This window comes from Denticeps clupeoides, chromosome 19 (genome assembly GCF_900700375.1).
Source record: "Denticeps clupeoides chromosome 19, fDenClu1.1, whole genome shotgun sequence".
Taxonomy (NCBI): Eukaryota; Metazoa; Chordata; class Actinopteri; order Clupeiformes; family Denticipitidae; genus Denticeps; species Denticeps clupeoides.
Genome location: NC_041725.1, coordinates 7,481,309 through 7,503,730, shown reverse-complemented (window position 1 = coordinate 7,503,730; position 22,422 = coordinate 7,481,309). Strand labels below are relative to the sequence as shown.

General features: G+C 43.5%; 1 protein-coding gene across 1 annotated transcript in view; it reads left to right on the top strand.

Annotated features, from left to right (window-relative positions):
- fchsd2 (FCH and double SH3 domains 2) overlaps positions 1-22,422 on the top strand; it is a 54,006-nt gene that overhangs the window by 25,913 nt on the left and 5,671 nt on the right. The window contains 10 exon segments of the mRNA XM_028962029.1: positions 5,239-5,318; positions 6,424-6,568; positions 7,223-7,356; positions 8,568-8,622; positions 9,175-9,303; positions 13,744-13,866; positions 14,067-14,162; positions 18,450-18,566; positions 18,794-18,898; positions 20,717-20,878. Of these exon segments, the coding sequence (XP_028817862.1) occupies positions 5,239-5,318; positions 6,424-6,568; positions 7,223-7,356; positions 8,568-8,622; positions 9,175-9,303; positions 13,744-13,866; positions 14,067-14,162; positions 18,450-18,566; positions 18,794-18,898; positions 20,717-20,878 (1,146 nt within the window).

The window sequence follows — 22,422 nt, the reverse complement described above, 5'->3', positions numbered from 1 at the left end:
TGTGGGTCTAATAAAGGATCATCTTATCTTATCTTAGACAGATAGGATTTTGGTGGTCGAGTTGTACGTGGACTGTGAGGAGGCCGCCCAGAGAGAAAATTATGATGGGCTTTATAGACAGGGATTGGTTTGTTCCTGGACTTTTCAAGTACAGACTGTTCACATAAACCCACTTCATATCTCCCCTGTCAAGCCTGTGAAGGTTGGGGCGGGTTGTAGATCTTGATGCATTGTCACCCTTTAGACTTTTCTTGTTGGGAACCAGACTTTGTATGCCTTGCCCGTCTCCACAGGATATCCTGCTGCTGAAATGTTTCTACGGTCTTCTGGCTCAACAAGGACAGGAAGATTCCGTCATTTTCTACCTCAGTCACGCTTTTGTCATTCTTTACTTGTGTGCCTTATAAGGCTCCATGAATAACTTCAAAATTTACAGTGTTGCCTGGAAATAGCAGACTATAAGCAGCATTGTTTTTTCATTTATCACAATAAAATGCTCATATTGTTTTATCAAAAAAGTGTGTGTATAGTAGATGAGCTTTTCACATATATATATATAAGTGTGTGTGTGTGTGTGTGTGTGTGTCTTCATTAGCTGACCAACTAAAAACATTATAATGTTGATTGTCATTGTGGCTGCTCTTTACGGTGACCAATCAGAGGTAGGCTGGATATCGGTGAGCAGTTCTATTTGGGTTGTATCCAGATTTTTCTCCTGATTATTTGTTCATTTGGATTGAATGTTTACTGCTCTAAATTCTAAACTGTTCTTGCCAGGACGGCCAACTGTTTACCCAACTGGTATGGTATTTGAATTTCTTTTTTCTTCTTTTATCTTGCCAACCGCTCTTCACCCACAGTGGGCAGCAGCAGATTAACTTCTGTAATCTCCTCTATAAATAACACCCAAAAATCTTTTGTTTGGTTAAAGTCTGTCATTCTGACCCATATATGGAGCGACTGGCTGCAGCATATCGTACCCCGCCTCCTGTCTGACAAAACATCCTAATTTCTTGTAACTTCCTGTTTGTGGAGGATCAGAGGCTGTCTATCTTCCGGCCTGAGGTTGTCTGAGGTGATGTGCTGAAGAGATGGGGTCTGCTTGAAAGAGGGCTTTTGAAATGTAAAGCCAGGGAATTAGCATTTAGCATCTAGGCTGTGTTTGATTATAATCAGCGTTTCTCACTGGTTGTAATGTGCCGGCTGATCAGTGTCAGAACCTGTATAACCCTCTCGTATCAATATTGCCAAAACTGGCACTGTGCATGGAGACTTACAGGAAAGTTCCAAATACTACAGGATGATTTCAAAAAGCAGCTGTCTGGGTACCGGTGGTTTTAATGTTGTTTCTAAGCAATTCTGCAAGACTGATCACGGTTTTAGATAGTCACATTTATTAGTTAGTTTGTTAGCTAGTTCAAACAGGAAATCCATAGTAAGAGTAGCACGGCTCCTCTATGACTTTGAGATCCTCAAGATTTAACACCCTTCAAATACATGTAATTATTGAATCTAAATGTAAAGAGACATGCTAATGACATCCTGTAGCCTCCATCTTCAGTGGTCAGCAGAGCATGTGCTATTTGTTTTTGTGAGTTGTTGATGGATTTAAAAAGTCACACTCGAGGAGGTGGTATATTCACCGTGCCGTGAGCACTAACGATGGAATGTTCTAGGACCGTTCTTCTTCCCCGAGCACAGGTCTCTGTTTATGCTGTCACACTCCGCTTCTTCCTGTCTCTGGGAGCTCTATGTTTTCTGGGTGTGATTTTAAAGAAGGGGTTATTCAGGGACCACACAGGAAGGACAAACATATGCACATGCACCCACCCCACACACACACACACACACACACAAACACACACACCAGGTGGTCGTTCATTGCCACTGTGATTTATCTTAGCTGACCAATAGGGGTGTGCATGAACATTTGTTGTGAAACCAAACACAGGAATTGTGGGTCAGTGTGCTTATCAATGAAGGGATGTGAAAGTGAAGTGATTGTCCATGTGAAACACTGCAGCACAGCACATGGCGCAATGAAATGTGTCCTCTGCTTTTTACCATCACCCTTGGTGATGCACCGCAGGAGCAGTGTGTGGTGACGGTGCTTTACTCAGTGGCACCTTGGTGGTTCGGGATTCGAATCGGCAACCTTTTGATTACAGGACCTAAAACCAGAAAAACACTCTGTGTTCAGTCCGCGCTCCCCTGACGCCACAAATTCCATAAAAAGTTCAGATGTCCGTGGCATCAGGTGAGAGTGGACTGAACACAGAGCATTTCTCTGCTCATTGGAGAAAATCTAAAGCCGCTTTCAGACCGAATGTGCTGCGGGATTTCAACACCCCTATGGGTAACACACTCACCAGGAAACCGAAACACCCGGGTTCAAGCCCGACTTACTACCATCGTGTCCCTGAGCAAGACACTTAACGCTGAGTGTCTCCAGGGGGACTGTCTCTGTAGCTACTGATTGAAAGGTGGTCTGGTTAAGGGCGTATGATCAATGCTGTAAATGTAGTGATTGGAGGACGCTTTGTTCACTGAGTTTATGTCTCACCACCCTAGTGCTCCTTGGTTTTTTTTTTAGCACTTGGCACTATTTCACCCTCAGATGCAGCTTTTTTCACTTGACAGAAAGTTGTGCTTTTTTGGAATGAGGTGTAGTAGTTTGGCTTCCCGTTTCACACCAGTGTCCCTCACTGTAAAACTCTATTTGCAAGACATGAGTTCTAGTTGGCAGTTTCTTTCCTTTCTTTTTTTGGCGGGTCTTGCTTGCGTGCGCCCTGTCATTTGTCAGAGGCGATCAGGCCTGTCTGTTCCTCTCACACATTCCTTTCTCAACATCAGCGCTCCGCTCCACCAATTTGTTTTTTTTTTTTTTTTTTTGCCTTTTAAGCCACTCGCTCTGCGTTTTCTCATCTGTAGCTCATTGAAGGGTTTTCAGTGGAAGCTGAGCTCAGGCTCGGCTCAAAGCTTTGTTCCACAAAGAGAGTTCAGTTTTCATCGGCTTAGAGACAGAATCGTTCTTGTTCATTCATACTGTATAGGGTGTAGCGCATGCTTGGGACCACTGATTGTGTGTGTGTGTGTGTGTGTGTGCGTGCATTATTTGTGTAGTGGTTGGGACCAAATAAATGGTGAAACAAGGAAATGTGTCCCCTGCTTTTAACAATCACCCTTGGAGCAGTGGGCAGCCATGACAGGCTCCCGGGGAGCAGTGTATGTGGACCTCAGTGGCACCTCGGCGGATAGGGATTGCCCTATGTGGGGCAGTGGTGGCCCAGTGGTAAGTAGAAGGTGTGTATATATCCATACTGTATGATAAGTCATTAACGAGAAAAAAGTGTGTGTGTGTGTGTGTGTGTATATATATATATATATATATATATATATATAGTATATATAGTATATATAGTATTAATATATAATAATAAAAATCCATTGCGGGCAGCACTGGTGTCCTGTGGGCTGGCTGCATTCAGATGTGTGCTGCTTTAGCAGTGAGCTGTCAGACTCCCACTGTGGCGGCTGATGAGGGGGTGGAGGGTGGAAAGCGAAAGTCGCTGAGGTAGACAGGCCTGCAGGCTGACAGACTGATCTTCCCTCCTTTTATTCTCCCCTTTCGTGGTCATATTTCTTTCAATTTTTGCATTCTGCTCTCTCTCTCTGTGTGTGTGTGTGTGTGTGTGTGTGTGTGTGTGTGTGTGTGTGTGTGTGTGTGTGTGTGTGTGTGTGTGTGTGTGTGTGTGTGTGTGTGTGTGTGTGTATCTCTCTCAAGAGTTATTTTGAGTGTGAGTGTGGAGGAAGAGGAGGAGAAATGTAAACAGAAGGCGTCAGCTCAGGTGATCACTGCGTGTTTGAGCTCTGCTGAAAGACCCTCTCTCTCCGAATCATGCACACAGAGAATTGCTTTTACATTTGTGAAGATTTTTTTTTGTTTTTTTGAAGACGTAGTGCAACATTTTAGTTGAATGAGCGAACGATCTATATGTTCTTCCACTAAAGTTGATCTTTTCATTCATTCATATCTTCAGGTCAGATCACCTGGAAATAAACATTTTTGTATTTGGATGAACACACACATTTTCTGTACTGAATTCTTTAGCCTTTACTCACTATCTCTGTGCCTGTGCCTGTGCATGTTATGAAAAATGCTGGAAACACAAACATTACTGACCTCTGAACTCATTCTTCTTATCTTTGGTTTTATATTCAAACTGATTGCTGTCAAGATCATAGAGAATATTAGGAGGTCATAAAAACAACAAAATACATTTGCAGGGCTGGGGCAAAGGCCTTGTGTGCTTTGTGTTGGTCCGATTTTGTGTGTGTGTACATTTGAGTAATATTCGGATTCTTTAATTGGTCAAATCTCTTTGTGTTCTCTTTGTTTCTGATTCTAATCCACTCTTTGTGTGTGTGTGTGTGTGTGTGTGTGTGTGTGTGTTGCAAGGTGTTCATGGTATAAGTTATGTTTACCCTGCATTACCTACACAGATTTAGAATATGTTTGCATATGTATAGGTGTGACATCATCTGGCTTCTCAAAGCATTTTATGAGCACGTTTCACTTAATTATTGCTTTTTATTGGCTGATAGGAGTCAATGAAGTATGGGTGTTGAAATTAATGTTATTATCAATGCATTGAGATGCAGACATGGACGATTCTGCATTGATGCAGTACTGAACATAACCCATTAATGCTTGGTATGGATATTGCTTGGTGATTTTCTGGCCTTGGTATAACAAATCTAGTGAAAAAGTAGTGCTATTAGTGGCTGTGGCTGCCTGATCTGAGCACAGCGCCTCATCTATACATCTACACGGACATTCAAACTGCCATCTGAACACCACACGCTTTGTAGCTGCACAATGCGTCACAATGCACTTGATGCAATTTAACACTCATTGGAATTTCACGTAGTTGCATGCAGGATTTATTAGACGCCATCCGAACGTGCTGGTGATGAGCGCCCACGTGAACGCTTGGATTTGCTCCAATAAGCAGAAAAATGGTCTGTGTCTGAAGCCACAGAGGTCCATGTGAAAGAGGCCTAAACATTCATCTCACTGTTAGAAAACGGAATGTGAAGTAATGTAGAAAAACAAAATAACATATTTTTTTCCTGTTTCTTACGTTGTCGTTCATTCTCTGTTTCTATTTCAATCTTGCTTTAATCAGAGCTGTGTTCCCCACGTCTAAATCCTGTGCTATTTTCTGTCTTCTGTAGGCTCTGCAGAAGCTGGCCAGTCAGTACCTGAAGAGGGACTGGCCTGGAATCAAACCGGACGACCAGCGTACAGATTACAGGCGAGTTTATTCTAGTGTCCTAGTGCTTAAATCCAATATGGCTGCTCCATACATTTTTTGGGCTGTGTTTTAGCACTCCTGTCTGTTCCTGTCTGACCTTGAGATATCAAAGAGAAACAATAATTCTTGTTTTCTCTCAAAGCAGCAGCAGTCAGCATGACTTCTGAAATAAGCATACAAGATGCCCCATCACTTAAGTCATATTTATGTGAGATATTTGGCTACCTAATAGAAACAATAAGTTGTTTTTGGTCAGCAAAGACATCAGCTTCAGAGGAGATCTCCAAGTCATGTCCAATGTCACTTTCACTGCGTTTTCGAAAACGTTATGCGTTTTACAATTATACCTTTCAACATGCTGTCTTCCTCACAGTCCTTGCAGTGTCACATAAGATCATACGGTTGAATTAAATCACAATAATCAAACTCTCTTCCATTTTGGATTGAGAGGCTGCCTCTGCTTTGTTTTTATTGGTCGCACATCAATGCGTCACAATGCACAGAGGCCAAAGTTCCTCAACATTCAGCTTTGACCACGCCGCGATCTCTGCAGCAGCTCACTTGCCGCGTTTGTTCTGTAAGCGGCTTCAGACATGTTCTTTCTTTCTACCTGTGCATTACTGCTGCCTTCCAATAGAGTTCACCAATACACAGACATCCCAACCTGCAAAAGCCCCCTTGCCTGTCCTTGGCAAAAATGGATTAATATATGTTTTTAAGTAAAGTATCTTTCTTGTCTTTATTCTATATTTAACTGATCTATTATAGTTGATGACTTGTTGACTATGAGTGTGAGTAACCCCTCTCAGAAGATTGTGCAGCTGAACCCCGCCTCATGCAGTTTTATTTGCCAAGGAATCGGTGGCAAATGAAAGTACACTAAATAGAAGGAAGTGATGTATACCGCACGTAAAATGCAAAGTTGACAGTTGGGATTGTGGATGCGAAGACGGCATTGACTTTTAACTTCATTGATAAGACGTTTTTAATAACCTGGTGCATACTGCTTGTGACTGTTTCCAGCTCCGGCTTCTAAGGATAAAGTAATAGCGCACTGATATCTGCCTCTACTCCTTCTGCTTCCTGACACCCCTTTCTCCTGCAGGAATGTGTATGCGGTGTGGCGGGCGTATCTCGAGGGCACAGTGCAGGTGACCCAGACGCGCATCAACGTGTCTGACAACTACAAGAACGAGATCTCAGACCCCGCCAAGACTGTACGGCTATACAAAGAGCAGCAGCTGAAGAAGGTACCACAGTTGTTGAGAGAGAAGTAGAGATTGTTCTTTTGTTTAGAAATGTTCTTTGAAATATTTTAATGAAATCAATTAGTTGCATTTTTAAAAATGGAAAATGGTTCCACATTCAGGCCTTTTGTTTATGTAATGACATGACATATGTAAGCAGAAATTGTATCCTATTGCTCTAGCACTATTGCAGTATCGTTGTATGACTAGTATCACAGATCCTGAACTTAGAATTAAATTTATTTTTTTATTACAAATTTTAGTTTACTCTATATTCCTTTCTACACAGTGAATTTTATTTTTTATTAATATGTGATGATTCTGTAGTATTAAAACATTTTAATTTACAAGTAATTTCAACAATAAAACCCTGCATAACAAGATATCAATTATATTCTGCCCAAGTCTGCTCTGTATCAGAAAAACAGAAGTGGAGTGGGTGTGTTCACCTGTGTATGTGTGAAATGAGAAGTAAACGCGAGTGTGAAATACCTTCCAGAATAGAGAAGTACTGTACTTTTTTTCACTCTCGCTCGCTTTCTTTCCCCCTGGTGCATCTGTGTGTATACTTAAGTACGTGTGAAGTAGTAAGTTACGTCAGGAGTACGTCGGAGACTTGCGTTTCTAACAGCGCCCCCCCATGCCTTCTGTGTGCAGTGCATCGAGCAGTTGAGTCGGATCCAGATGGAGCTGCAGGACTCAGTGAAGGACCTGGCCAAGTCCAAGAAAAAGTACTTCGAGCTGGAGCAGATGGCCCAGGCCATCAGGGAGAAAGCAGACATCGAGGCCAAGTAGGTGCTACACCCGAAGCCACTAAATAGCAGACGGCAAACGTGTCCCCCAGAGCTGCCCCAATTAGCTGGCTGTGTTGAGTTGTTAGATGTTCCATGTCATTTATTGGCCAATCCCAGGGAGATGGTCTACTAATGTAAAGCTTGTCCTCTGCTTTCATGATTAATGCATATTGAGCTCTTAAGTTGGTGAGGAAAGCAGTCTGGATGTTTGCCAGAAAAGGAGACCCACCGTAGGTCTGCTCAGAAATCCGGTCTGCGCTTGCACAGCCGAAATTCCGCTTGGCATCCACATCTGAAATCTGGAATTTGAAGTCCATTTCTTGGAAGCGTCTGCTCGTTTGAACCCAACACAGAATTTGTTGAACACACACTAGCACCATTTGCACCTGCAGTAGAGTAGCCATTTCAAAGGGCATGCCAGAAAAAAAAGGTGTTTGTGGAGGAGGACAGTGAGAGAGGGAGGGAGGTTTGGCCCGGCGGTGCTTTGGCTGAGGAAGGCCGCATCGATCGGACAATTGGCATAGTTGTTCTTTTTTATTACTGTCGAGTGGGAGGGGTGAGGTTGGAATGGGGAGAGGTGTTGACAGCAAGAGGAAACTGGTGGCTCTTTCATTAAGAGGAGACACTTGGGAGTTTTTTTTGTCATTCCGGGCCTCCTTCATCACACACGTACACATAGCTTAAACTCCTTAAGCCAACAGTCTGAATTTTGTGCATTGGTCAAGATTTAGAAATAATAAAAAGCAGGCATGTGGCCAAAAATGCAGAAATACAGCTTACCTTCCTTTTCAGGCAGTGAAAGCGATTGTTTTTGTCATTATGATACACAGCTTTTAATTAATCAGCCTTGTGGAGAAGTGGGCAGCCATGAAAGGCACATGGGGAGCAGTGTGTGGGGACATTACCTTTATATTTGAACATGAAACCCTTCGATCACCAGTCCGCTTCCTTAGACGCTAGGCCAACACTGCAGGGATTCACTTGATGCCTTTTCATAAGAGTTCTCCTAGGCGTGATACAGTATGTGTTGCATGTGAATGTACTGTAAGGTATTTCACAACAAACAACTTGCACCTCCGTAACACAGGATGACTCCTTACGAGACTGGAGAAGTACTCTGGGTTTTATTTATAAGGGCTGTTTGGCTGCTCACAGCAATTCAACAGTGATCTGAGTTTGATTTATAATGCCTGATCTCTCTCAAACAGGTCAAAGCTGGGGCTCTTTCAGTCCAGGATAAGTTTACAGAAGGCCAGTGTGAAGGTAAGACCTGTATTTTTCCCCTTCACTCGAAATGAATGCCATGTTGGGAAAAAATCCAATCCAAATCTTCCTCAGTTGTGCTCACCAACCCAACAGAGGAATTTACACAGCACAGATTGTGCTGTTGCCCGTGTGTTCTGAGCTCATATATACCAGACGTAGCAACAGTCCAGTCACATCTGTGACAGTTCACAGGAATGCCAAGGGTGTTTTTCACCAAAAACCACTGACCACACGTGAAACTGGCCATTTACCACCACAATAGAATGGAGAAGGTTGTGGCGAAGTTTGTGATCTGTGATATTTCTGCTGCTTTTAAATGTATTGCACACTTTATCAGTAACATGGATCCTTTTATCGCAAATAAAGTTTTTTTCTGATTTGGGATTTGATTACTACTCTCTAGGACCAAGGCTCAATCAAACACAGAGCAGGTTCCTTATTTGACATTAGATTTCTGCTTTGGTGGTTCTGTATCCATGACCCTTTTTGTTCTTTATGTTGGGTGCAGAGTATGAAAACTCTCTGTCTCTGTTCGTTTTCCCCCGTCAGTTGAAAGCGAAGAGGAATGACTGTAACTCCAAAGCGACTCATGCACGGAACGAGTACTTGCTCACGCTGGCGGCGGCCAACGCCCACCACAACCGCTACTATCAGACAGACCTGATCAACTGCATCAAGGTGAGACTGAAGGAGGAGGTGTCCTGTCCTCTCGTCTCCCTGACATCTGACTCAAACTAACAGGACTTTGTGCTGCTCCCTCAATCATCCAAAATATGTACAGGACTTAAAATACACACTAAAAGATGGGTGTGTACACACACACACACAGAATCACATGTCAGCACTTGCGTGGTCTTTGTTTTATTAGTCAAGGAGCTCTTACATGTGATTAGAAACAGCCTGACTGAACACGCATCAAGTGACTGATGTGTGTGTACATGCACACTCACACACACAATCACACGGCCTAGAAAGAGAGAGACTTGCAGTTTAATACACTTTATTGTCTTAGCGTCATTGGTCACCTTTCATGATATCATTATAGTTTCTGAAAAAACACTTGTGTACATAACTATTAACAGGTAGTAACAGGATGGGCATGTATAGTACAGTGCCACATACACACAAAACTGAAACAGAGCTACAGAAGAGGAACGGTTCTCTACCTTTTCATTCTGCTTTAATTCATGTTTTTCTGCATATAGCTTTTCTAGACAAAGTTTCACTAAACGTCCACTGGAGGTCTGATACAGCACGAGGGGCTCAGACAGGGGGTTTTATTACATTTGTCCAGTCACAGAACTTGCTGCTTTGCTGTGTGTGAGTGAGTGACTGAAGTATGTCTGGTATGTGCAGTTCTCAGGGGTCACTTCCCAGCCCTGTTCTCCCCAGGGAACCCTGAAAAAAAAAAAAAATCACCCTTTCCGTCCAACCCTGCTCTCCTTTGGCCAAGTTCATGCTAATGTTGCGCTGCTGCCGTCATTCGGCTCCAGCTCGAGGTAACGTGCTGTTCCCACTCATGCTGAAATGCTGAACTCTCTTCAGGGTCGTGTTTGTAGGTCAGTAGCGCTCCGCTGCCAGCTCCGATCTGTATTATATCTGCATGCGGCCATGTTTATTCCAGATGCCTGTGCAGCTGTGCACAGTGTACTGTAAGTTGGTGCGAAAGCTGCGCAGCGCCAGACACTCTGTCCTCCCACTCTCCTCACGCTTCATCAGCGGCCCTTTCCAGCAGAGCCACCGTTCCACAGCTCCTCATGGCCAGACAGGTGGTGATCAATCCCGGAGAGAGAGGCCAGCGGACCAGTCAATCAGACTTGAGTGATGAGCGTAGGAGGTGCGTTGGACAGCCAATCGGTTACGGGGCAACTGGAGCTGCCAGGAGAGCAGGTTGCTGGCTGGTGGGCTGCAGGATCTCGTCCTCTGTCTCACACACGCACACGTGAGCAAAGTAAATTCCAGAGTGCCGCAGAGTGCTGAACATATGACCAGACGAAAACAAGGAATCCTGCCAATTGAGTGTTTGCAATCCAGCATCACACACAAACACACTTGCCCTGCCTCTGCAGCCCACAGTTACCTGCGCTGGGAGCGGTCCGCCATTAAAGCAGAGTTAGCATGAATGAGTGGTTCTCTGCCGGTTCTCCAGGGACTGGGAACAGCAGGAGAAGTGTGGAGGCAAGACTGGCGTACCTGCTGAACAGGAATCAGATTCTGCGTTGAGTTTGGGTTTCAGAGAGCAGACAGGAAGACTGAGGGCTGCGGACGGCAGGGTGGCGAGGGTTTCTGACGTTTAATAATTGATTGTGGACGTTTAGGCTTAGCAACTGAGCTCCGGCCGGCCAGGTGGCCAATAGCAGGGCGGCATGTCCGAAGCCTCAAAGTCACGTACTGCAGAGGGTCACAGTATCTTGGGATTTAAGGCTATAATGTGTTAAAAATGTGTTTTTTCATATGCTAAGTGTCTATAAAATACCCTAACAATTACTATAGAGCAAGTTAAAATAGCATTATTTCGTTATGCAAACATATTTGTTAGTATTAAAACAAACATCCAAAAAACATCAAATTTGAGATCCAGTCTCTTTTTGTTTTCGTCACTCCGTCTTTGTGCTTCTCAAGTAAAGGGAATTGATCTGCTCATCGGCTCCCCCTGCTGTCTTTTTTTTTTTTTCTGCGGTTCCCTTAGCAGAGCTCTATGCCTTATAACCTGTGTCTAATTTTGGAGCATACCAACAGCAGCCTGTCTGCAACACACTTCCTTGGGATCTGGGCATCTGGGTGACAGCAGACGTGTCTTTGTGGCTGGTAATGTTTTTACTTCTGATAGTGTCTGAATTAGGCGACTCCACTTTAGGAACTGAAATCCCCCTTCAATTCAATTTCCCTCAATTTGTCATAAACCTTTTTTGTTTGTCTGTGTGTGCGCACCTGCAGCATGTTCAGTGGTGTGTGTGCAGTCATTATCGCCTGGGCTCAGGTGTGGCTTGGTTTGTGTCTGATGTGGTACAAGGCTGGTAGTTGTTGGTCTCGCAGCTAATAAACAGGCACAAATGTGTAAAATATCCCAGTATTGAATTTTGGCCCCTTTAGAAAATTTGACTCCAATACAATTTATTATTCATGCCTTCATTTATAATAATGAATTAAGCAATAATGCATGAGATTGGTGTGCTGCACCCCGCGATATTGGCACTGGTCTGCTGCAGTTGCCGAGTAAATCTTGATGTTTTATTGTGATCATACCACAATTTACAGTTTAATATTTATCCATGGCTGTTACGGTAAAGAAATTTTAGGTTCAGCTTCTGTGACGAAATTGTTCCATCTCCTATCCAGCTGTTGCTAAGCAACATGCTGGTCAGGTGATGTTTATGGTCACAACAATGTAATGATGCAAAAAAAATATATATATGTTTTGTGAGATATTGTCCTTCTGGGGTGTTATATTGTCCTTCTGTTGTGTTATAATACAATTACAACTGGTAATTATTTATTTAGCATTATTTTGGTTATTTGAACATTTTTACAATCCATCTGTGATTTTATGTTTGTTTTATTCGATCCTTCTTAGACATTTATAATACATATTATACATATTTATTCCTGTGGTCTGAACAAAGGTGTGTGGGTGTCTGCCCTCGCTGTTCATTATTTCATTCGTTTGTTTTGGTTATTTCTGTGACAATGACAGGAAGCCCAGGTTCCTCTGGTTTCAGGAGACATAGCGGCTGAGGTCCCCCACCGTGGACCATATCAAACAGGAAGCATGCCTGTTTGTGCCCACGAGCGTGCAGACGTACATAAGTCAGACTGGCGCACACATTTTTCATTTGCTAGTAAGAGAGTAACACAGTTGGCCACGTCTCTTTTTCACAGGGCCTCCTGGTGCCTGCACTTTTTCTGTCCTTTCTTCCCCAGACACACATTTACTTCATATACTAACAGATGTGGGTAGAGTAGCCAAAAATGTTACTCAAGTAGGTGTAGCATTACTCCAAAAAATAAAAGGTAATCATCCAAAGAATCACTCGAGAGAGTTCAAATGTAGTTAGTGATATGACAACTCAAGTGTTTTTTTTTTTTGTTTTTTTTTAAACAAATATAATTGTGATTATTCTGGTATTTCATAATAATAATAATAATAATAATATTAATAACACAAAGTATAATTTGTAGTAATTCATTAACTAAATCTTATCTTATGTATGCTAAAATGTGTTGATTTATTGATATATTGAAATGCTAATTCCTTCCTCTACAGAAAATCTAGCTCATTTAACTAAAGGTTCTACACGAAAGACTGGAATTCTGTATTCTTTTTATAAACTTTTTTCCTTTATACATTCTGTGCTGTATGAAAAGTGCCTGTCAATACCTCCCCAGTTCATGTGTGGTCATGTGACAGAATGGCTACGTGTGATTGGTGAAAAGGTGTCGTGATTTGGAAAACTGCAAATACAAAAGCACAAAAAATAGGATTTTGGATGTTTTATTATGTCTGCAACTGTAGCTTTTTGTCCCTAGTTTTTATATGACCTTGTCGCCATTTGTGTAGAAAATAAATCAATGCGTTTAGGATTTTTGCAGTGCCAATTCAAGCAATCTCAATGAATCCTGCATGGTTCATGAACACTGTGACTTTACTGCAAATCTGACCAATAAGTGCAACCTGTAAACAATTTGTTTGAGGCTTCCTTACTTACTAGGCCACCACTGTTTTTATTCTCACTTTAAATTCATTATTTCAAACAAACTCAAATTTTTGCATTCACCAATTTGGTTGTTTTTTTTTCCACAGTACAAACTTAATTTCAGGAGGCTTTAGAATCTCCTGTTGGCGTTCTGATAGTCATGCAGTGAGTGTATTTCCTGGAGTTGTGAAATGTAGTGTGGGTGAACACTGAGCTCAGGGAGGCTAAGGGAGTTTTTGTTTTTATCGAGGCAGTGGCCAGCACTTGAAATCCGGGAATCTGAACCTAACAACCTTTCCCAGCTGCTGCTGTTTGAACGCTCAGGTCCATCCAAAGATTGCAAAGGGCCAATGACAACAAAAACATTAGCCCTCATTTTCTCCCACACACTTTCTCTCTTGCTCTGTCTCCCTCGCTCTCTCAGGCGCTGGATGGTAACGTGTACGATCATGTGAAGGATTACTTGATATCCTTCTGCCGGACTGAGCTGGAGGCGTTCCAGGCCATCCACAACACCTTCCAGTTCCTCTTGGAGAAGTCTAGCCGAGTGAGTCATCCCTCCACCTCCCTCTTACACGTCTTTCTCCTTTTAACTCAACTTCCCAGAAAAATAAAAACCTCTCATTTGAGTGTAACACGTTTTCTTGCTCTTCCAAAGTGTTTAGAATGTGTCAGTACACGGCCATTAAGACCTCATGTGCAGTGTTTCAGGAAGTGTGTTCATACTTGCTCTGTGTGTGTGTGCAGGTGATGCAGGACTTCAACCAGCAGCTCTTCATGCAGGAGAACCCGGTTTTCCATAAAGCACACGACTTCGAGTTTCAGCCCTGTGACAGTGACACAGTAAGTTACACACACTAAAAACAAAAAACACGCGCAAACGCGATACTGCTCCGCCACGATAAGGCTCATCCATCAGTGAAGGAATACATTTTTACACACACTCAGCCCACATGGTCTCAGCTTTTTAAATAATTGCCGTCCTCCACAGATGGTCACAGCCAAATATACTAATGGCCACACACCCCCGGCACTCTGAACTCTGTTACGCAGCACAGAGTGAATGATGCTGCACTGGAATAAACGCGACTCCATCAGAAACCGCTCCATCACATCCTAAAAGGGTTTCAGCGCAGCTCTCAGGTCATTACCAGAGACACTTCTGTCACTTCTTCTCCAACAGATGGGGAAGAGGATGATGAGGGTCGGGGGCTGTAATTCAAATTTTGGGAGTTGGTTGGCTGCTAATTACATTGTCTGTAAATGACCTGATCTGCTTAAGGCGATGTGTTTCAGCAATCACAATGACTGCTGAAAATTTATAACATCCCCTTTCAGAGTTACATTTCCAACAGCCAGATGCACAGAGGCTCTTCCTTGATAGGACGTGTCCTTCCCTAATTACTAATTACTAATTGATTATGGACAGAGTGCAGATTAGGTAATGTGTCATCGATCATAAAAATAATTTCAACTACCTGTACTTAATATTGGAATATAGGATTCAGGCATGATATAAGCATGCAGACTATAATAATTGTGATCAGTATAGCTTTGTGTGACTCTTTACACCTATCGTCATTTCCAGCCACTGCAGAACCATAGTCAGGCTAGGGGAGCTTGTATTAGTGTTAAATAATCTCATACGGTGATATTTTCATGTCAGGGGACCTTTAATTCTAAGAATTAGAATATGAAACTATGAATTCTCACAACAGCATAAATGAGTGAATCCACACGGATATTCAACCAGTTTGTAAAGGTGTTATGGTAAGGTATTTTTTTTTAGGCACAGAATTTATTTACATTCACCCTGTGACACGGTTTAATATATAAGGCTCTCCGCTTCCACACTCTGGGGTCGTGCTGCACCTCATGTCACATGACCCTCGCAGTCCGACAGCATTCTCGCAAGTGAACAGACTCCCACGCCCCCACATCACCACACATCAGGGCCTTCTGTCTCGCTAATTAACACTCTGCTCTGCTCCGCTGTTTCATATCTTTTCTGTGTCTTCCCACTCTGTTCTCTTCTTTCTGCAGATTTCCTGTCTCTGATTGAGCTGTCTGTCATTTTAACTGTGTTTGTCATCTGCTGTAATGTTGGTCTGAACATGCTGTTTTTGCTGAATCCTGCTTTCATGTATCTCTTCCTGTGGCCTGTCTGACTCCCACTCATAATGTGCGTAACAGTCACAGGGCAATATAATTACAGGTTAAGAGGCAATGAAGCCACCTATCATGGATTTATTAACATCCACTTATCACAAGATTACCATAAGACTGAAGTGGAAGAACACGAGGATGCTAGGTTCTAAGATGCTTACATTGTGCGAATTAAAAAGATGAATATGTGATATGGCACATATTCTGATGCACACAGCTTATTGTCTTTTAATTTGATTTTAGGATGGTGGGGCTTTCCCTTTTAAACATAGAACTCCTATAAAAAGTTCTGAAGTGGCGACTGTAACAGCGTTGCATTGGCATCGCTGCACTGTGAAAGATTTGAAACTGGCTAAACTGATCATTCTCCAGGTCGTGAATGTAACGGCACAAAATAGTTCTGGTGTTAAATCAGTCCATAGCCCAGATAGCTTTAACCCTTCAAAATAATCTTATTCCCTCTTCTTCTCGCTGTCTTTAAACTCTCTCACGCTAGCGGTAGTGAGAACATCTCTGGATTAGTGACTTGCTCTTCTCTTCTTTCCCAGCCTGTGTGTATAGCGACTCTTGTCTAATTGACTTTATTTCTCTTGTCTCTGCACTAACCGTATCTGCTCTCCCCTTCTGCTCTCTGACCGTCTCTCTCACCTCGTGTCTGACCACATTCAGACTCTAAACTCCATCCAGCAGCTGGTGGACATAGAGCCATCGCCAGTCAGTGCCATGAGAATGACCCTGGCCCAGGTAGAGAGCCCTTGTTCAGATACATCCCATAATCCTTTCCTGCTGAGTGAAGCTCATCGTCGCCAATCACTGTTGCATGCCTGTGTCCCCACTGGTGTGTGAAAGGGTATATTTCCCATAGTCCTGCAGGGCAGTTGGCTGTTTTCTCATCTGTGTCAGTGGTGCCTGATGATGTGATTGTGACCATCTCTACATCTCCAAAAATCTGCCCCATTTCTGTATCTCAGTTAATCATTTATGACCATATCTTTTTGCTTCATTACTCGTCTAAAAAAAATGATTTGCTTCTAAGTCTCTGTATTTCTAAACCTTGATGACTACCTACCTCCAAAGTTGTATTTTTTGTTGTATTGGTGAATTATATTGGACACCGCCACCAATGCGGGGTGGGTGGCACCTGTGCCCTCACACCCGGCGAGTTCATCCCTTTTAGGCCGAATGCGACATGAAACCCATTATTTTCTATTGCTTTCATGCCGCAAGAGTGATTGTCAGCACTGGATCCGTACCCCTTGCCCAATCGGTTCCACTCATGCATGTGCAATGATTAGTGTTAGAGTTTCGGGGACTGTTTTGTTGAACTTTGATCGCTGCGGCGCATTTTCACGGGACCAATACGGTGAAAGCTTCGAAGCAGGCTAGTGTTCGGTCTTCCCCTTCGAAACACACACAAAAAGGGAATAAAGGTAAAGCTGGTCTTATCAGTCTCTTGAGTGTACAGAGATCTACAACACGACATTATCATCTTACCAAGAGTTTAGGAAACCATGCCTGTTTTTTGCACTGAGCCCTACAGGCTGTTTTTTGAGAGGAGGCACAAACCTTGCAGCAAGTGCAGCGCATGGCGTGTTCCATTCGTCCCGGGCCCATTGTCCCTGTCTCTTCTGCCTGCATCCCCAGGGGCTCACCAACGCTCCAGCCTCTCGCTCACTGGCTGTCTCCTGCCAGTCCAGCGTGTTTACGCGCGCGTCTCACTGCAGCAACCCTGACATTATCCCATGGAGCAAGGTCTGGGGTTGCAAAACAGTTTATTTTTTTTATTTTTTAATCAAATTGCAATTTCGGTTCAATCTCGATATATCGTTCGGACCTAACTAGCAGTTCATTGTGCATTTCACGTGTGGCGTTTTGACAGCTGGTTCAGGTCCATTCTGTCTGTAAGGGAGGTTAGGGGATGTTCAACTGTGTTATGTTTTTAATAAAGTTGTGTAAAGTTTTACAGCACATTAATGAGCCTCTATAGCACTAATTATTAACCACACACATATACATAAATAGCAGTCTCTTCTTTCCCAGAATGCATCGCTCCCTGCTGGTTGAGCAACAGTATGCAGATGGTAGTGATTAGGTCTGAAGCTGGTGGGTTTCAGCAGACAATCATGTGTTTTTCATCACACTTCCTCTGCGGCCCCTCCAATGAACTGAGCCACATACTGCAGGGAAGACATGCAAATGTGCATTTTTCCTCACAGGAAAAGGACAATCCCTCCATTTCTCGCTCCTCCGTGGTCTGTGGGACTGTGCAGCATGATTAACGGGCTGAATGTGTCCCACAAATACGTGAATGTGTCCCACAAATAGGGGGCTCAGAGCCCCCTCGCCAAAATTATATAAATGATACCTTCTGGGCATTCGGATACGAGTAGAAGTGAAGAGAACGCTGCTTGCTCCTGGTTAGCTTTAGTGGGCAGGGGAAGGGAAACCAAAGGTACAGCTGACTGCCCAAACAGCAGTTTCCTGTGCGCTTGTGTTCGTTTCCAGTCACACAGAAGACGCAGTGTGTACTTGATGTGACGTTGATGCATGGCCCCATCGTATAACTTATTCTGGCTGTGTGTAGCGCGATCAAATTACAGCACATGCTGTATGGATACACATCCCCCCTTTTTACTAATACACAGACGGCCTGGTTGCTTTTAGCCAATGTGAATATGTGTTTGTGCTCGATCCTGTTCTCTCTGGGATCTCTCTCTCACACACACACACACACACACACACACCTCTATCCCACTGTATATGATGGCCATTTAATATAATCTGGGATGCAAATTTCAGAGGCTATACCAAAACCTGCCACTGTGTCAACCTCCATCTTGGGAGAAGAGGGTGGGTGGTCAGTTAAGAGCGTTTTTTTAGAGCAAGTTGAAGGGTCCGTACAGAGCTTCTGACTGGGAGGTCTGTTTTAATCCCACTGTTCCTAAAAGTTGTTGTTCATTACAGAGCCGGCAGCTGGAGTCTGAGACGGGAACCACAGAGGAGCACAGCCTGAACAAGGAGGCCCGCAAGTGGGCAACACGCATCGCCCGGGAGCACAAGAACATCATTCACTACAAGAGGGTAAGAAGCCCCTATACACACACTCTCACATATTTCCCAAGTGTAAAATTGTCACTACAATATTATCTTATTTGTTTTTACTTTTATTTACTTTTTTTTCAATCTACTCATCACTTGAACTTAAAAATCTTGATTTTTGTCATTGGTTTATACTGTATATATCTGTGACATAAGAGCCAAAATATATTGTGTTGATGTGATTGGTTGGTTGATTTTGTGTTGTGCAGGCGCTGGAGGAGTTTGAGAGTCTTGGTGTTCCACCAACAGAGCAGAGTCGAAGTGACCTGGAACTGAAGATTGAGGAGACCAAAGAAAACATCCGTAAAGCTGAGGTGTGTGTGGGAGAGAGTGAGGTGAATCAATCAGGTTCCAGAAAGCTTTATGAAAGGCCAGTGGGTAGATGTGTCTTTACCGACAGTTTGCCTGTATTATGGTCTGTTGACCTTTGTGCTGCTGTCATGCCGTCCCCAGTGTTCTGTTCTCTCTTTTCCCCATTGATCTTCACAGAGAGCAGCCTTGCTGGCAAATCCTGAAGGGGATCAATACATCAGTTTTACCCTCCACATTCGTGGTTTCCATTATGTGATGTCAGTTACTGTGGCTCCACCTAGTGGCCGCCGATTCTCTGCTAATGATCAAGACCTCATTATCGACCTCACCAAAGATATTAAAACTATTTAACACTGTAATCTTAGAAATGCTTTATTTCTGTTCATAGCCCTTTAGTGATGTTTTCCCCCCAGGCTTCTTTTTCTCTTTGTACGCTCCATTACTTTATTTAAGGCTGTTAATTTTTAATCATCCTATTAAGTGAGCTAATGGAAGAGAGAGAGGGAAACAAAACAGTAAATTTGAGTGTCAGGGTTTTTTTTTGTTTTGTTTTGAAGACTGAACAAGATTTGTTCGGTGCAATAAAAACAGCCTGTACCTGACGGGAAGTGGACTCGCTGTCAATTAATAAAGCGCCAGTTTCCTTTCCAGAAAGAACTGAACATTTGACTGTTCGAGGGGTTTATGTACACAATGCTTAACACCCACTTAAATGCTAGCCAACATACCTGCCTTGTTCATGTGTAATTTATTAGGTGTACCTGCAATACAGGAGTCTGAGTTACTGTCTGGAGCCCATCTGCTGCTGTACACAGGTGCTCAGTATAGGTCTGTTGCTTTGGGCACCATAAAGGCGCCTCAAGTTGCATGTTTATATACCAAAACCCAATAAAATATGAGAAAATATGCCCAAAGCACAATTAGTCTGCAGGCTGCTGGTCAGTTTTTTTTCATGTAAATGTACATCTGTGGTGTCTTTGCACCTACTGTCATGCCACCAAATTGATTAGGTTTGAAGGGCTGTGTGAGGGCTGATTTTTGTGTTCCATCTGAAGGTGAAATTATTCTGTTAAGGGAATACTGCGCTGCATCCTGAAGGCATTCGGGGCTTTGATGAGGCTCTAATTAGGTTATTGCTGCACCCCCACACCAGATGGGTCACCTGATCCGGAAGCTGCTGGAGGTTGGTGCGTGGTGTGTGTGAAGGTGCCATCAATTGCAGCGGTGGCCTAGCGGTTAAGGAATCTGCCCCATAATCAGAAGGTTGCCAAGGTGCCACTGAGCAAGGCACCGTCCCCACACACTGCTCCCCAGGCGCCTGTCATGACTGCCCCCTGCTTACCAAGGGTGATTGTTAAGAAGCAGAGGACACATTTCGTTGTGTCACCGTGTGCTGTGCTGCAGTGTATCACAATGACAATCACTTCATTTTCATCAGCGGACCTGTCTCTCCATCACCTCCACCTGCAACCTCTACTTCTACCACGTCGTCTCACTTAACCCTGTAGGGACTGAGGCTGTAATCAGGACTGCAGGCAGCTCTGGATGAAGTGAATAGTGTGGATGTGTAACATCAGCAGCCACGTCGCTCCATCATGGCTGAAAGACTGAAGTGGAACTTTAACAGCACTTTTGTCTTATCAGCATTCATCTGGACCTGAACTAAGATTCTCTATAGTCAGCTCTCTCTCTCCATGCTATAACAGAAGTGATTACTCTAAATTAGTGTTGCTGTTGACACAAATTAAGGAGGGAAATCTTGGGTTGAGCGATGATGCGCAATTGTGAAACTTTTCTCTCTTTCTGTCCTCCTCCCGCAGACGGTGAAGCTGAAGGCTGAGGCTCGGCTGGACCTGCTCAGGCAGGTGGGCGTGTCTGTGGACACCTGGCTGAAGAGCGCCATGAATCAGGTGATGGAGGAGCTGGAGAATGAGCGCTGGGCCTCCCTGCCCACGCTCACTACCCACGATCCATCACTTTCGGTGAGCGCTGCTGTTGTCTGACTGTCAGTTTTGTCCATTCGTCAATTTTGTTTTTGTTTTTTTTTACATATTTCAAATATCCAGAACAATATTCTTCCCTTTTTCATTGTCCTCATTTCTCAGTTTTATCCTAAATATCTGGATTACACCAGTTTAGATGAGTTAGGAATGCCCAGTCTCTCCTGGGATCCTCCACAAAAAACGACACTTCCGTTAACAGCCTTGCATCAGGCATCAGTGCTGATATGAGGTGGTGCAGTGGTCTACGGTGTTATTCCAGCAGGAGGGAATATTTACTCTCCAGTCTAGCCCATTGTTTCCCTCTTCCCAATGCAAACACAGCAGCGCTTGCCTGTCATCGTTCTCATGATGGTGACTCCCTCCCTCGCTGTGTCCTATGTCTGCCGCTGTGCGGCCGGCAAGCAGCCCGCACCCCCAGACAGAGGAGATGGAGGGCAGCGTTGATGGCCTTGAGTCGTCTCTGCCAGAGCACTGAAAGTCCTTCTCTGCTGCGCTGGTCTATGTCTGTGTTTGGTCGGGGTGATGACTGATGAGTGAGGCGGAGTGCTGACCTTCAGCCGCCCGCTTAGCCAGCGACGACAGCAGTGAGCGGTTAGATCAATGAGGCAAAAGAATCATTATCATGGTTATGTCAGCTGCCGTACACAAAAGGCTGGCCTGTCTGTTCAGGACGAGATGTGCGTGGTGAACGCTCCACAATATATACAGTTTCATCAAGGTTTTCTTGTTGAACTGTCCTCTGACGTGCGACAGTCTGTTTGTGTTTGTGGTTTGTCATCATTGCTGTTAATCATGTAGATCAATATAATTATTATTATCTGTTTGTAAAAGGCTGCTGTGCTAGAGTGACATCTTCTGGCCAGACAGGAAAACTGCAGCGAAAAATATAATGAAATAAGTGCGATATAACCCACCCCACATAAGCAATGTTTTAAGTTTTTTTATTTAAGATTTTACTTATGTCGTCAAATATGAATATATTGTCAATATGAATTATCGTCAAATATGAGCGTTAGAAAGAGATAGAAGCAGTCAGGAACCTCAATAAAAAAAATCTATGGTGTTTACCTCAGCCTGAGGAATAGAAAACTTCCTGGCTGACGTGAGGAACACCTCTGATTACACAAATACCTGCTTTTGTTGTCTTCATCTCGGGTTTTTGTTCAGCCTGGAGAGGAATAATGCTGGAAACGCTGTAACCCAGATAAGGCAGCTCGGGTGGCAAGGATCCGTTACCCGTTTCTCAGAAACCAGTCTGGGTGATTGGTAGCAACAAGCCTACTCCTCTATTATAGACGTTCCAGTCTGTATTAACCATACATAATGCACACTGATTCTCAATCTGTGCCAATACATCAATCCCGGGGTACATTTTCATTTTTTTTTCTGTTGTGATAATGATGCATTAAGGTATCATGATTAGAATGATGCAGTATGGTATTATGATCGCTGTACTGCATATTTTATAATGAAGTCACTGCCAGTACACAGCAGCACTACTGCATACAGCTCTTATTACTGAT